The 16,975-nt window shown below is 52.0% G+C and overlaps 1 protein-coding gene across 7 annotated transcripts in view; it reads right to left on the reverse strand.

Annotated features, from left to right (window-relative positions):
- Positions 1–16,975, reverse strand: part of CTIF (cap binding complex dependent translation initiation factor) — a 148,378-nt gene that overhangs the window by 8,414 nt on the left and 122,989 nt on the right. For all 7 annotated transcript variants that reach the window (XM_040090466.2, XM_058424148.1, XM_058424145.1 and 4 more), the window contains one exon: positions 12,457–12,612. In XM_040090466.2, coding sequence (XP_039946400.1) covers positions 12,457–12,612 — 156 coding nt within the window. The remainder of the gene's footprint in view (positions 1–12,456; positions 12,613–16,975) is intronic.

Genomic DNA, 16,975 nt, shown 5'->3' on the forward strand with positions numbered 1-16,975 from the left:
TTCCCACACACAGGGTTGGGACACGCTTCCCTACCTCAAAAGGTGTTTGTGAGGATGAACATGTCCCCATCAAGTGCTCAGATACTTGGCTAACGAAGAACAGCCTCACCTACCTATGGTGAAACAGAGAACACATCCTACCCCCAGCCCTGGGCAGGCACCCTCCAACTTCACGCTGCCCTCATGGACACCACGCGACGTGACCTGGCTGAACAAGGAGACTCTGTGTGCTCCAACGCCTCCATCAGGGTGCTCCACCTTGTCCATGGAGACACCATGTGCTCCACCTTGTCCATGGAGACATCACATGCTCCACCTTGTCCATCCAGCTACCGTGCACCGCACCTCATCCATCCAGGATCCATCAGCCCCATGGCTCCAGCGGCACCATGTGCTCCACCTTGTCCATTCAAGTACCACCTGCTCCATCAGGGTACCAAGAGGTACCAGTTTGAAGCACTACAGGTGAGCCTCTGCCTGAGACATGTAGGCTGGGGCGGCCCACAGCCTACCCACCAAACCCAGGCTCGTCCCTGAGTGTGAAGGGGCAGCCCAGCAGTGAGATCCTGGAGAACCAGAGTCCAAATCCATGGCCACAGATGGCTGCCAGCCACTTGCATCGGTGCAACAGACTGAAGCCTGGAGGATCAGAACGATGTCGCTGTTCCTCTCCATGCTGCTGATCACATTTGTAGCACGCTGGCTGTAGGTACTCTCTGTTTCTGACCCCTGCACGACAGGGCAGGAGGAGATCAGGGAACCTGGCATGGGCACTGAACCTTGCTGACTGCAAGGACTGTGCTGCCTGGGGTCCCACCATGGATGTCCTCACCCAACAATGACAACTTGCGTGTATTTCTCAAAGAGTGTTCCAACCCCACTGCTGGTGCCCCATGTGAGCACCAGGCATGCAACCACTGGGGTGGTTCCTTCAGCCAGAGCACAGTGTTTCCCAAAGCTCTGTGACCCCTGAGTCAGACCTGACCAGGGCTGCAAGAAAAAAAACAGTGAAAATGTTTTGAGAGCTCCAGGGAAATCACAGCCCTAAAGCCCCATCACTCGTGTGACCACCCAGCCAACTGAATCCACTGTTTGCAATCTAATTCATATTTACTTAAAATATTTTAAGGTAAACACTCTATACCCATTAAATTAGCACTCCCACATTGGAATTATTATTTATTTAACTATTTATAGCTGCTCCTCCCTGCTGTGCGCCTCTGCCCAACTCCCACTACGGGCATCATCCCATCCCTCTCCACCAGGTTCCCACAGGGTTCAAACGAGCTGGTGGATGTGGACGAGGGATCTGAAAGAGCAGCATGAGGCAGACAACAGGGCAGGTGAGCTGGGACTCACACGCTCCTCAGTTTAACCTGTAATCATCCCCCAGAGGCTGGGGCTGTCTGCGAGAAAAACTTCCCTTTGCTCTCTGGCCGGTTTCCCCTGTATCGGGCGAAGCCGGGCAATGAAAGCAGCAGTTCCTGCTGGAAAGCAGACAAAGAGTCTGCCTGATTTCCTAAGAGAGGAGGCTGCATGCCAGAATCTGCCCGGCCAGTCATATAATACCCAGCCTCGGTTGCGAAAGGCTTCTCACTTCTGTTTCTGGTGCTGGACTCGTCGCCTTGCAGACTGGTGCAAGATTATCAGGTGCCTTCCTGTTCAAATTTCTGTGTCACTCGAAGAAATGAGCAGTGGGCAAGGTCCTCTGCAGAGCCAGTGTACCCAGGTGGGCTTTGGGAGCCAGATATTTGCAGGAGCAACCCAAAGTAAGTTTTAGGGTCTGCTCCTGGAGGTGCTGTGTGCTGTGGGGAGTTGCCAGTGCCTTTCAGGTTGGCTCTTGGTTTCCACGGCATGCTGTTGAGATCCATCTGCCCTGGCCTCCATGGCCCTAGAACCTTCTCTTTGCATCTTTGCAGAGATAAGCATGGTAAGCCACATGGTGTGGACACGCAGCCATGGCTGAAGGACCAAAGGATCCCTAAAACTGCAGCCTCACCACGGACAGAGCCAGCCTGGTGCTCCTGAACAGAAACGGATCCATGTGTATGGGGTGCAGACCACCAAGAACAAACCAAAAAGTGAAGACAATGGGACTCACCCCAAATATTTGGGTTTATTACCTGCTTTCTGAGCTCACCTGGCCTGTTGAGAAGCTGAAGTGCTTACCTGGTGTTCTCAAGGGTACCCACACCATGAGGAGCACAGGGGAACCCGCCCCACCGCCCCTTATCACCAAACCACGCAGGTTTAATCGTGTTCTTCAGCAATTCTCCCCGGGAGATGGGGTGGGAGCAGCCCAAAGCACACATTACCCTTTCCAGATGCAAAGATACTCCTCCTGCGAGGCACAGTGCTAATTACCGTGTACGATATCGCTTGCAAAATGACACATAAGCAATGCTGGCCACTAACTACCCCTTAGCATGCGGCGTTTTGCGATGCTTTGGTGATGACTCCAGCGTGAACGCGCAAGAAACCTGGAAAACATCCACCCAGAGCCACGGAGAGGCTGGGGTGAGACCCAGGGAAAGCTGGGATGACCGCAGCCCACGCGCCGCTCGCCCTGGCTCCCCGACGGGCATCTGGGGTTCGTGCGTCCCGTGGCAACACGCACGGACACCCAGGCAGCCTGGGGCCTGAGGCTGCCCACAGGTATGCTTTTCATCCGCACCTGGGTCACGAGGAGGTGCCTCCCAGTATTCCCCCCTCCCAGGGACTGTGGAGCATGACCTCAGGGGAACCAGCGTGCTGCGTGGCCCCAGCTGCAGCAGTCGGCTCGCTGGTGCGGGGCAAGGCCACAGGGGAAAAGGGAGACACATTTCCGTGAGGAAGTGGGAGATCAGTTACTTGTGCCGCTCAGAGCTCAAGTAGAGTGGAAGTGTGGGAGAGATGGCTGTTCCCAGCCCTGCTTTTAACCAGAAAGGGCTTTGGGAAGGGGCACGATGGACTTGGTCCCCTGACAGGATGGGTCTTCTTCAGCTCTGTGGTTGGGATCATCACGGAGAGCCCCTCATGAAGGGAGCTTATAAGAAAGATAAGGACTAAGTTTTTAGTAGGGACTGTAGTTTTTATCTGAAAAAGATGAGATTCAGACTAAATAAATGGAAGGACTTGTTTACCATGAGGGTGGTCAGACCCCGGCACAGGTTTCCCAGAGAAGCTGTGGCTGCCCCTTTCACCTGGAAGTGCCTGAGGCCAGGTTGGATGGGCTTGGAGAAACCTGGGATAGTGGAAGGTGTCCCTGTCCACTGCAGGGGGTGGAATGGGATAAGCTTTAAGGGCTCCTTTCACCCCAAAGCATTCTATGGTTCTGAGATCATCCCCTATATCTCACCGTGCAGTTTAGATGCAAACACAGCTCTGCAAGCTAAGTGCTCTAGCTCCTGCTCCCCAAACCTCCTGGAATTCCCACAGTCTGCTAGGTGCGTCCTCCTGGGAGCACAGGCCAATTCTGCTTCACGGGCTCTGCAGACATATATGAACAGCAATCTTCTGCCTTTCCAGCAGCCCCTTATTGACCTGCTGTCACAAGACTTGAAGGAAGATGCCTGAGATAAGATCCACGGCACTGGATGGCTCTGCATGGGGAGAGTCTCTGAGACACAGGCAATGGCACAGCTCCACTTTTCCTCTTGTCACAGGGCACAGGGCGGCAAAAGCAGCCAGGACTTGGGAAAACACAAAGTCCTAGCCAGGTTGTGGGGATGTGTGACTGCAAAATGCTCCACCACAGGGCCAGTTTCAGGATTTCTATAGTTTGCTACCATCACATGCATCAGAAGGTCAACGGAGCTCATCCTGTGCCAGCACAACCCTCTCTAAAGGGTACCGAGTCCCTCTCTGGGAGTGAGGGAAGTCAGATGAGACTGACTTTCTCTTTAAAAGAAACAAGTGAGCACATGGAAACAGACTTCTAGAAGCTCACAGGCGTAAGTGAAATCTTTTTTTCTCACCCGTTTGATGCTGAGGTTGCCCAAACACAAAGTTTTGGGGAAAACCTTTCCCTTACGGAGCTGCCTGTGCCGATCTCCGCACAAGGCTCTGCCACGCTCCAAAATGTGATTTGATGGGATTTAAACACACAGCTGAGCTGGGAGAGACAGTCTGTGTCCAGCTGCTTTCCACTAGCAATGGTGTTTCTCCCTCCTGCCCACATCCCTCTGGGGATGTGGGAAGTCTTCAAGGCTGCAGAAGATGCTCAAGGTGCCACCAGATCATGTGTCTCATGAAGGGACCCCTCTTCCCAGTTGCCTGACAGGGATGTTGTGGTCTCAGCCTGGGTGAGGATGTCTGACAGCAGCTCCTGCTGCTCTGTTAGGAAGAGGCCACCAGCACAGGCCACTGCTGATCCCACAAGCAGCTGCCCTGATGAAGTGGCACACGGGGCAAGGAGCTCTGTGCTGAACTGCCTGTCCCTGCGTGGCTGCACTGGAGCCACGCTCTCTAATATACTTTGGACAGCCTAAATGAGTTTCGGTGGCACCAACTCCTTTGACATTGATGTGCTCCTCTCAGCTCAGGAGGAGACTTCTGTTCTCCTATTACACAACCAGGACTCCCTGGGAGGATGGTAAGAAGAGATTAGTTTGTTTATTGCATTGAGTAAACCAAAATGTTGGTTATCCTCCTTGTCAGGCTCCTGAGGAGCTCAGAGATACTTAACAGCAAATTGAATTAAGGCCAGAGGAACAAAATCCTATACCCAGCCGTGGGAAACTCCTCCTACTCCTTTCCACTGTAGACAAGGGAAACCATGAAACACTACACTCTCTCTCCCCGGATCTGGAACGGCAGAAGAAATTCCTGCGAAGATGGAAACCATTAGGAGGCAATTACTGGAGACAATGATGAAGAAAATTTGGTCACTCATCAACCCAGACGCTGCAATCCAACAGTAGCCTGGTGGTTACACATCCCCTGGCTGGAGGTGGCCCTCCAGGATCCGAAGGTGAGCAGGGCAGGCGACCAGAGCCACCCGGTCTGGGTGCACAGGGAGTTCAAGCCACCCAGACGGCTGGCTTCATCCTGCCCGTCCGAAGACATAATAACCCTGGGAGAGGAGGATGTGATCTCATCCCAAGGGTCCCGGGGAAACACAAAACATGGAAAGAAACAGTGGCGGGACCGTGGTGCTTGATTGCAGCGGGCTCCACCCTGGCTGGCCGGAGGCTCTGCGCTTTCCTGGCTCTGCCGAGGCAGCGAGCGCGCAGCGGCAGACGCAAATAGTTGTGTTTACATCCCATTGAAAGGGTTTTTGGGAACTAACAATGCCTGGTACGGAGGGCGAGGGAGAAAAAACAAAGCCACGCGAGGAGGAGGGACCATCCTGTGAGATGGTATCTGACTCCACTCCTTTATCTGCACAAATTGCTTCCTCTGGCTTCTCCGCGGGTCCCAGAGAAACGAGGGTGGCATTTTCCCTCCCCTGTTTAAGATGAAACATCACGGTTTTAGTGCTGTGGCTTTCCAGGAAGGTGTTCCTGCACATAAAATGCTCAACGGGGCAGATGGGCTCACAGGCACCGGGCAGCCTGTCCTCATCTGCTCCCAAACAACACCTGACCTCCTCCACCCTGACTATGCCCTTTGATCAAAATGACCAGGATTAAAGGAAATCTGTTGTTTCCCAAACAAGCTGCATTCATGGGAGTGTTTTTGCCAGCACAGCTAGGGGGGTCTGGGGGCGTGGGATCTTTCTGCATGGGTAATTAATTTTTATGTACGGCAGGCACTGAGGTTAGAGGGACATCCACCCCTGCCCTGCGTGGTCCTACAGACAGGCATCCACTCTTGCCCTTTGCAGACTCTGCTCCTGCACTCTGCCTTCTGTTATGGCTCTGCAAGTCCATATCCCCTTTATATCCAAATCCCCCACTTACTCCAAAATCCCAAACCTCCCTCCCAGATCTTCCATGTCTTCAACCCAATCTCCCGGACTCCCAAGACAATTCCCCACTTTTTCTCATTTCTCCTTTCACCTGGTGTCCCTGACCCCCAGTCCCTCTTTCTCACTTCTTCCCTGAAATCCCTCCCATACCCACAGCCCTCATTCCTCCTCCATCCTTTACCCAGATAAAACGCTTCCCAGTTTGTCCCAGTCTCACTGGACCGGAGACCAAGTCTGATTTTTTGCAGAACCAGATAGGAGGACCAGAAGGGAACTGTGAGGATGTAAGTCTCCTTCTTCCTAAAGGACATATTTTCTCTGTTCAGATCTGGCCTCATGGAGCTGCCTGAGTGGAAGTGTGGTGTGGGGGTCAGGGTCCAACCCCCTTGATGCCTTTGCTCAGTTTGAGAAAGCAAAAATTCTGTTCATTCACTGACTCGGAGAATAGTATTAAAAATCCTAGCATCTCATTATACTGTCAAAGACCCTTTTTTCGACTCAAAAGGCTGATGCTTTTTAAAAAGTGAGAGTGATTAACAAAACCCAACACAACCCACGTTAAAAGATACAATTTTCTTTTCCAAAGAGCACCACCCTCCTTGCTCATCCGACTGCAGCCGGGAAGGTTTTCCTTTTTCTTCCTCTGAAGGAGACAGTGAAAAGGCAGTGCCCTCTTGAAGTTCAGACGTTAATTACCATGCTAGAATATTTTGCTAAATTACGCAGCATGGCCCCAGGAGATAACAGGCACTAAGAGAAGGGAGGGGAGTGGATACCCGTCTACTCGCTGCACCGCAGACTCAGACGTGGGGGGAAGGCAATTAGACAGGGAGTATTTATCCTCCCTGCACCACCACCCCGAGGCTTTCAGTTAGCAGCGTGTACCAAGGCAGGGAAGCGATGGGAGCGTGCCAAGATTTTAAACGATGCTGAAATGGGACTGTCTCTGCCAACCAGACTGGAGGTAGGAGACAACTCCTGCAGAGAAGCAACTGTCCTGCCTGCTGCCAGCCTGCTGGGGCTGATCCCTGCTGATTCACAGCGCCTGGGAGCTGCCTTCGGTCCCCAGGGTTGGTATTAGGACCCTAAATCATCTGTCTTGGGTCAGGCCAATGACCACATGCCCCTTAAGGGGGTAACCCTGGGGTACACACCCAGCCTCAGAAGCAATAACCCCCTCAAGCTGGACAGATCTCCATGAATTGGTCCCGCAGCCTGCTGCATGAAGGAGATTTGCAGTTTAATTAAGCCTTTCTGTGATGAGCTGCTTCCTGGGGTCTGCCCTGAACCTACCCCAACAGCCCTGTCCGAGGCTCAGAGTGGGATGGTGCCAAGGATGGTGCCCTGTTACCCCTGATATCCAGACCCTTTGTATCCAAGCCAGGACAACCAGATGGGTAAAAAACGGGGTTGGAATGTTTGGCTCAGAGGGTTGTAGCCATTGGGTTCCAAACTAACTCCAAACCAAATCCCTGAAGGCCAGGGATGATGAACAACTCCCAAGTTGTCATCCCAGGACCTGCCCTATTCAGCATCCTTATCCGTGACCTGGAGGACGTGAGGAGTGTAATCCTGAGAGGTTTGGAAGTTGACAGCAAGTTCGGGATGTACTGAAATGTATTCAAAGAGCTGCCAATGAGAGGGTTTAAAACTTCCAACAAAAGATCAGCCCTTGCAGGAGGAGAGCACAGTGACACGGGTGAGGGGTGGGATAACTATTATGGGGTGTGAGAGGGGGCAGAGCCCTCCCTGTGTTGCCTGACCGTGTGGGACACCAGCTGGTGAGGTGCCTCGAGGGACCACAGTGGCATTATTGCCACATGGCATCACCTTGAGCCTGAGTCCCTCGAGCCAGTTTTTCCACCTCCCTGCTCTGCCGCCACAGGCAACCGCTCGGGTTACCTGGCTGCTAAATGGCATCGTAAGAACAAACAAACGCATCCAAAGCAGCACTTGGCACCAACCACCTGGGCTGGAAGTGGCTGCTCCTTGCAGGGGGCTGGCAGGGCGGTGGCAGCTCCCAGCCCCAGGGGCACCTCCTGCGTTGGTGGCCCAACGACATCCGCTGAGGATGAGAGACACCAGAGGAGGCAAACCTCCCAAGAGCGCTCAACAGCCGCACTGGCTGTGATCCCTCCTTCCCTGAAGACCTCAGATGTCACCTAGGACAGGGCTGGGCCCCTCAGCATCCAGTCCTAACGTTCCCCCTCCCCAGCAGCACCAGGGGATGAAACTGGGAGGGCACGGAGCTGGGGTGTCCCAAGGCCACCCCGCTGACTCACACACAGAGATGGGAGCACACAGCTGCCTGAGGGACTGCCAGCTCCAGCCGTGCTTAGGGAAGAGCTAGGGAAGGCAAAAGTGGTGACAATCAGGGAACAATAGATGGCAAATAATATTATTTATTATCTCCACATCTCCAGTAGCCACGGGGCACTTCTTGCATCGTGCACAGGGCTCTGACGGTTCAGCTGACATTTACTGCTCCCTAGCCTTAACCACTCATTTTCTCCATTTTGCTGACTCTGCCAAAGGCCACAGAAAAGAATAATTATGGCCAGGCTGCGAGAACCAAAGTCCCCTGGTTATTCTCCTGGTTTTAGTTGGTTTTGGGGGGACGTGAGACATGAAGCATTGTTGGAGCATGGCTCAGCATGGTCCTTGGTGTTTGGACACGGGGCAGAGGCTTTGGAGCAGGAAAGATGTCAGCATGTTCACTTCTCACCAGCCTGGAAGGAGATGTTCAGGGACAAATTTAGAGTGGTTTTGTGAAATAAAGTGAGGCCAGAGTCAAGAGGGCTATAGGGTTGGAAGGAGAGAGTGGGACATCACTCTTGCTTAAGAACATCATGCACAGGGGACAGGACAACTTGCTAATACTGCTAAAAGTGTTTTCAACAGATAAAAGGCTCATGCAAGAACATGGTCCTGCAAGATGCCACCACTGGTTCCAAGTGAGAACAGCCAGGTCTGGAAGCAGGCAAGGGTCAAACCCACAGAGCCCTGGCTGCAGCATAACCATCCCTGGGGAAAGCCTTTATCCCAGGAACAATGCCCTCTTCCAGCTCGCCCTCGATTCCCCGAAGCTCTGAGGGAAGAATAGGAGGAAAGCGCTTTTATTTCTATTTAACATCTCTGCTTTGTTATTCTTTTCCCAGGCTTTCCAGATTTGAGGGCCGCAATAGCCCTCTCATTCTCATCTGCAAAGTGCTGTCCTCTTTTCCCTAGTCGTCTCCAGGTCTGATCTTTGGGCTGACCTTGGGTATCCACTGCCCTCCTCCACCCTAAAATACTGCACTGTTCCAAGCAGAAAAACATGTCTTGGTCCAAAACCACCACCAAACACACTGTGCTCCATTAAACCATTTTAATGAGAGCTGGACCCACCTTTTACCTCCCTTGGCAAACCCTTTCTTTGCCTGAAATCCCAGTGCTGACCTCACCAGACCTCGCTGTGAGGACACAATCCCAGCCTGCACAAAGCTCACCCCAAAGTGCTCAGAACAGTCATGGAAATTAAACTTTTTCATTTGGTAGGGATTCTGCTCCTGGATGATGCCGTCACAGTGTTGGATGTGATGGCAGACCCTTCCTTCTTCCCCCATCTCAAGCTCAAGTGATGGAGGAGGATGCAGCAGAGCCCCCCGGGATGGGGATTTGGCGTGGACAGCGTTTGTGCCAAGGGACACAGCCACTCCTCTGGCTCCCAAAACACTGTCTGGGTGAGCTGTCAGCTCTGACCCAATTTCCCTTGCCATGGTTAAACACCCACTGCCGTGTCCGACATGCAGGACAGCCATGAGCGCTGGGTCGATCAGCCAGCAAACCCCAGCATTTATCACTCCAGCCTCACCTGAAATGAACTTGTCTTTTATATTTTTTTTTTTTCCCCCAGCCCACAAAACCAACCCATCCACACTGATCGATAAATAGCGCTGGCATTGTCACCCAATGCCCCAGCCATGTCCCCAGCTCCTCCCCACTCAGCACTGATGTCCTCAAGGCCACCCTCACTCCCTCCCCACCCAGCTACTGATAGTGTGAATAGGCTTTTATTTGGGGGGGAAAGGAGCTGGAGAGAGGAAGCTTTGCAGGGGGAAGGGAAGAGACATTCCTGCCTCAGTCATCAGGCAATTTTTCCCTTCCTCTTGCTCACTCATCGCTGACCTTTGGCTGAGTCTGCCAGAGCTATAAAGGAAAAGGGAAAAAGGAAGAAAAAAAAAAAAAAAAAGAGAGAAACTAAAAAGCAAGAGGAGCTGAAAGGACAGGCAGAGGGGAAGATGTTATCTTGCCTCTGCTAATGATTTATGGTCAAAGGATGGGTGGATGGAGGCAGAGGGAGCTCTGCAGGTCTGTGAACAGCACAGAGGGAGATTGCTGGGGAATACCCAACATGAAAGGAGTTAGGGGTGAGGGGCTGAGACTCTGCTTTGGGGATTTATGTTCTGATCAGCAGAAGGGGGAAAAACCCCATGATCACGACACCTTGTGAGGCATGTGGGAGTCCCAGACTTTAAAGGCCATGGAGACAGCCCCTCCTCTGCTGGGACATCAGCCCATGTGGTTCATGGGGAACACCAAGGGATGAGCACTCTGCACAGTCAGGGACTTTCCACGCTCTCACAGATCACCCAGCAGGGCCAGGATGCAGTTGTCCCTGTCCTCTCCTGGGTGCAGCTGGAAGAGGACACCACCACCTCCTCCTCAGCTGTGTCTCTAGCCTGTCTTTGGCCCTGGCAACCACCTCAGAGCCTGGCAGTGCTAATAAACAGGTAGTCCTTTCCCCTGGGCTGGCCCTGTGCAGCAGGATTAGCTGGCAGTAGCAAAGAAAAACCATTCCAGAGCCCTGGAAGGGGGATGACATGAATCAAGGTCAGAGCAGCCGCAGACCAACCATTTTGGGGCAGGGGAGCCAGAAGAATCAGGCTCACCCGTGTCAGCTAAGAGTCTTCTTAGGATCACAGACTGGCTTGGGCTGGAAGGGACCTAAAGATCATCTCACTATTAAAGATCATATAGTAAAGTCATCTGTGACAAACAACACCACAGGGACAGACCTGTCCTGCTAAGGAACAGAGATGTATTTTTAAGAGCAAATTTACGCATGACATCTTGATATAATTAGTAAATCTTTTTATGGAGCTGCCCTGTAGCAAAAAATATCCTTGATATATGAAATTCACGTCCTTCCGCACACCTTTAGCTCACCACCGTGTCCCCACAGAGCAGAAAGGTGACAAGAGGGACAGAGACAGCACGGTGAGGGCAGACAGGAGCGGGCAGGGAAAAACTTCTGGCAGAATCAGGGCTGTGTTTGTATCACGATTACGTTGGGAAGCGGATGGGCATGGGGGCTTTGCTAGACATCAATATCTTCCCCAGAAGGTGACACATACCTCCGTGGGCAGAGATTTTGGGGAAGTTCGGCTATTCTTAGCGTCCCTCTCCCATCTCCTCCTCTGGGTATGTCTGCCTCGTCATGAGGCCTGCACTCCTCACCACTCCAGTCACCATCTGTGAGCTCTGCCCACAGTACTACCAACCAGACAAAATGTTTATGGCGTGTTTGCATTCAGAGGAAACTTCCCATGCATGTAAAAAAAGTCATCGCCAGCACTTTCTTTATCCTTCCCTTGCCTGAGGTCTAGCGGAAAACTTATTTTACAGTGAGTTATTTATGGCCTGACAGAAGCACCACTGACAGTTTGAGATTCACAGCTCCAACCCTGGGCAGCGAGGCGGGTTTTTCTGAGAAAGTTTTCTACAGGCACCAGCAGGAGACGAAACCATCTTTAAAACAGGATGGAGGGAAGCCCTCTCCTCCTCTATGGAACATGAACACGTGAGCTGTCTTTTCTGTACGTACTCACTGAGGTTTCTGCCACCACTCTGAGCCATGGACAATGAGCTCATCGGGAGATCAGGTTCTGAAAAATCCCCAACCCTAGTGACAGGGCTGGGTTCCTGCTTCACTGGGTTGGGTCTAAGGACATTAGGGACTTCCATTCTCTCCCTCCTTCCTCCCCTCAGTCTGTCTCATCTATTCAGGTGGCTTCACCTCCTTTAAGAAGCTGTTTTAGCTGCTTAGGTGGGGATTTTGACAACATTGGGGTTTGCGAACTCCAGCGCTTGATTTGCCATTCCAGCTGTTGGTCCTTTCTAAGCCCTGGACAAAGGGAGGGCATGTTTTAATTATTATGCTTTAATGAGCAGAAGGACAGCATGCAGGAAGAGCCAAGCACGTCTGCAGATGTAGGTGCTTTTGAAGTGCTGGCAGATCAAACCTCTAGGAATTATAAAGCAAAGATGGAATCCCAGAATGGTCTGGGGTGGAAGGGCCTTAAAGATACTCCTAGTTCCCATGGAAGAGTGTCTAGTTCTGACACTCTTCCATGGGAAGGGACACCTTCCACTATCCCAGGCTGCTCCAAACCCTGTCCAGCCTGGCTGTGGGCACTTCCAGGGATGGGGCAGCCCGGGCCTTTCCATGGACCGTGGGCATCTCCATGCAGCATCGCGACAGCTTGTCCCACTGGTGGGGAAGGACAAAGTGGGAAGGCGTTTACCTCCCTGAGGCAGGTGTAGATGGGGCAGACGAGGACTCGGAAGGGCTCCCCGGTGCTGCTCCTCATGGTGCCGAAGACCTCGCAGAGGAAGGTGATGAACCCCAGCCAGCGCTCCACGTCCCGCTGCTGCAGCTCCTCCCGCATGGAGAAATCCTTCTGCAAGAGGCACAGAGACAAGAGGCTGCATCAGCAACACCGCCACGGCAGAGGCAGCGGCTGTCTAGAGAGGGAATTAGGGGGAAATTGAAACTCAGGGTGGGGGGAGGACAGACAGACAGACAGACTGACTGACTCTTTAGTAACAGTGGGGAGATTACTCAACGTGCGCGCAGCGGCTGCAATTTCAACAGAGCAAAGCCACCAGGAAGCAGGTACTGAGGAAAACACCACCAAGCCCTGCAATAACTGCCACAGCTTGCACCAGAGATGGTGTCGGTCCTACTGTCCCCCTCCCGACAGACATGGAGTCACTTTTCTGTATCCACCACTACGCTGGGTTTGGATGGCTGGATTTTTCAGTGAGGAAGGGAAGAAGCCATCACCCCCAGGACTGAATAAAAGCAGCAACAGAGTGGTTAAATAAAATGCAGGGGAAATGCTGGCGGCCGTGCTGGGCTTGGTGGTCCAGGCTGACCTACCCAGCCCATTCATTCCAATATCTTCAGCAGACCCAGTGTCTGGCCAGGAGCATCCTAATGGTCTGGCTGCTCTCTGGTGTCTCAAAAAATAATGGCAGAGACTGGCTCCCTGCCTGACCAGAAGATCAGGGCAGCCTGGGCTTGGCATTAAAAGGTCACCCTGCGCCTGAGCTGATCGTTGCTATGACTAAGGATTATCCCAGTGACGTGATTTATGGATCAGCATCAGGAGGAATCACACAGGGAGATAGCTGCCTCTTCATCAGATCTCCAGCTGGGGAGAAGGAAGGAGTTTGTCCAAAGGCAGGGTATGAAAAGGGATGTGTGTGATGGAAACGCATGGCGAAAAGCACAAGGCAACACAGAAAAGCAAATAAAAACCCTTCTAGAGGATGGCACAAGGGAGTGCATCATGCTCAGAGTCAAGAAGGTTTTCCTGGGCTCTGAGAGATTCTGCAGAGGTTCTTGCATGACATCCCACGCGACTTTGCTTGTCTGTCTCCATAGTGACCTTTCCTTGGTACTAAAATTCAATAGACACTAAGCAGGGGAAAACTGAAGAAGAGGACAAGTTCGTTCTCCACACCACGTGCTCCCAGTGCAGGTTGCACAACCTTTGAAATCCAGCACCTAAATAAATTACCTTCTATCTTTTTCATCTCAGTTTATTCCTACTGCCTGAGACAAAGGGCTTCGCTGCTGCAAATACTCGCAGCTGCTCTCTGCAAAGCTGGGGAGATATAAAAGCCACCACACCAAAGTTTGCTCTCTTGCCCTGGACAACACACAGGATATCTTCCTTTTAGAACAAAGCTAAGCGAAGCAGCTGTTAAAGAAAGCCAGGCAAAAGCACGATGATTATTTTCATGACACAACTGTATGCACAGGAGATCCAAGGCAGGAGCTATTTATATGTTTCATTACAAAAGGGAAAATAAAATACGTATTTGCATATGCAGGAAAAAAGACTTGTAAAATAGCCGAGGCACTTATTAACCAAACAGTGATGACTAATTCCTCTCTACACCCATTTCCATAAGTCAGTTGCCCAACTGTGTCTGTGACTTCGAAGTCAACCTGCAGCCAAATCCTGTTGGGTCTCCCCAGACTCTCCGGGGGAGTTTGCAGAGTTCATCCTTTCATTAAGCAGCCCGTCCCTGGGCAGTGATGGAGGAGTTATTTGCCAGCTCAGGTTATCACCCCAAGGTTACCCAATTACTTGTTCCAGAGTTTTCAATTGAATTTTAATTAAAAAAAAAAAAAAAAAAAGTCAAAGAGACATGATATCCTGATTAATGAGAAATTAAAAACCCAGGCAAGAGCATCCCATGCCCCTCATCTGCCCCATCCACTCATATAGTGCACAGAAAGTTTCCTTTGAACCCTGGAGCTTTTCCTTGATTCTTCTCCATCTCCTGGCACTGTCTCCTGCATCTCATGCAGCACCCCAGCCAGCTCCAGCCCCCAACCCGTCGTGCCTCTCTGAGCCTGGATGCCCTCCAGCACCTCCTGTCCTGCCTGGGGCTGGAAGTTCCACACTCATGTACCTGGGGAGCTGTGCTGTATTTTGGGATCCCTGGGGCATGCTGTGAAATTCCTAGCAGCTTGGGATAACTGCACGGGCTCTGCAGTCCCAGATTACTGGGAAAGAATAAAAAAACACTGCAGGAACCTCTGCTCCTTCCCAGTCCTGCTTCAGACATGCCCTGTTCTGCACCCTTGCAAGAAAGAAAAGTGACTCTTCAACATTTTCTTTTAAAAAAGGTATTTTCTGCCAAAAACCCCAAACCATCAAACCCACCAAGCCCCTGGAAATCCCATAAACGACCAGCAAACCAAATCAAACTCATCAGGCCTGGGACAGGAGCTGGGCAGGAAAGGATTCCACCACACACCACCCTCCTTTATTCATCCTGTGACACTCGGTGGGTGATACAGGGACATCTGTGAACACTGCCCCATCTTGGAGCTGAACAAGATCCTTGTGAAAGAAAAGGGTCTGTGGTCCCCCCTCCTCCCGTCACAGAAAAGCTTGTGCAGACTTTGAGGGACCCCCATGAAGGACAGGAGAGGGGGATGGAATGTGGAATGGATGCAGAAGGCACCATTTCCACCCAGAATGTGATGCTGGGGCAGGATTGATTTTGCTCAGTTTGCGGGCTCAGGTTGGGCCAAACTTTGCAAGAGGAGGTGATTGGCACATATTCTACAAAAGGAGGTGAATGATACCGATTCCTCTGACAAAGCAGGAAGAGCATCTTGCCAGTGGGAGGACATTTTTCAGACCATGCTTGCCTACAGGCCAGAGCTGGGCTTGGCAAGAGCCCCCGTGGAGCTGGACCTGCAGTGCCAGGGGCATCCTGCAGCATCCTGAGAAACCCACCTGCCTCAGGGTGGTGTTACTCCAGCACGCACCAGGAAGGTGGCCCAGGGAGCTCTGTCCTTAAATTTGGCCTTCAGACAGCAGGTTTGACCTGTACATGGTGTGCACTGAGTGCCATCCATGCAGAGGCGTCCCATCTACCCTGGGGTGTTTGAGGAGACCGCTACTGTCACCGAGGCTCAGCTGGGCTGTTTGATCAATGGAGTTACACGTGTGACTGCCCTGCTGCAGGTCAGCCGTGCCCACAGCCGGCCCTGCGACCCTTTGAGAACACTGAGAGCAGCTCCAAAGGCTGTGCAACCCGAACGGATGAGCCAGAGCCAGCACACGTGGGAGAGGTGAGGAACTGGCCGGCAGAGAACAAACCCCACGTCCTGTGTGCCTGGGGCACATCCGATGGAGCCGTGCCCTGACCCACAGACCTCCACAGGCTGATTACGAGCCTTGAGGGGGCTGAAAAGCTCTGGAACCAGACGGCCGGGTCACTGCCCTGCCCATTGAACTTTATTTGCTCTGGAAATGCCTCACGGAGTTATATAAAAATAACCTGTGGATTGGCTTGCCCCATGCTTAGGTGGTGATGTCAGGGCAGTAAGCAAATTATCTTTCATCAGTTTGGCTGTATTTTTAAACACGAATTGTATTACTAATTTGGGGGTGCTCTGGCCTGTAGATAATCTGGGTGTGTTTACTGGATGACCTTCCTTCAGTGCCTATAGTTTAAAATAAAATGTATTTATACCAGGTAGGTTTGGCCTTCCCCCTCTGCCTGGTTTGGGAGAAGAATTCATTGGGAAACCATGTGGCAAGTGGGGGGATGCCAAGGGGACCCCTGAAGAGCTCTCATACGGGACAAGTTTGGGGCGTAAATCTGAAGGCTAAGCACGTTCATCATGTTGGGCCTCACCATGGGTAGGTCAGGGCTGCCTGTGTCCACACACATCACAGAGATGGCTCAGGGCTCAGCAAAACCTCTGGCATGCCCTGTTGTAAGCTTGGCTGAGGCTCCTGCCAGCAATGGAAACTAAAAATGCCTTTATCCTGGGGGTGTCCACTCCTGCAGCCAAATGAAAGCCCACTGCTCATCCCAGTGCAGGTCTAGTTCACACAACACTGGCATAAGACAGTGGACATGAGATCTTTCCAAGACTAGGACCAAGCTGGAAGAGCCAAGAGGGCGGGAGAGGAGGCAGATCCATCCTCTGACATTTCTGGTGGGCAGCAGAGTCAGGTGGGATGAGAAGCAGCATTTTGCCATCGGATCTAAGCCCTCACTCCAGCTCAGACAGCTGCAGCTGAAAATTCTTCCCTTGGGAGTTTGCCACATTTTTTGAAAGATAAGTTAAAGATAACTTCTCCCCAGATCTGGGCCCACCAACCCATGGCTGACTCTGTCAGCAGCAACTTTGAGGGCAAAAGTTTAGTGAGGGATAAAAAAGAGGGTTAATTTAAGCATCGCCACCTTCTGATGGGAAGAATAAAAAAGGCACATTTGGGC

The sequence above is a fragment of the Hirundo rustica genome, chromosome Z (assembly GCF_015227805.2).
Source record: "Hirundo rustica isolate bHirRus1 chromosome Z, bHirRus1.pri.v3, whole genome shotgun sequence".
Lineage (NCBI taxonomy): Eukaryota > Metazoa > Chordata > Aves > Passeriformes > Hirundinidae > Hirundo > Hirundo rustica.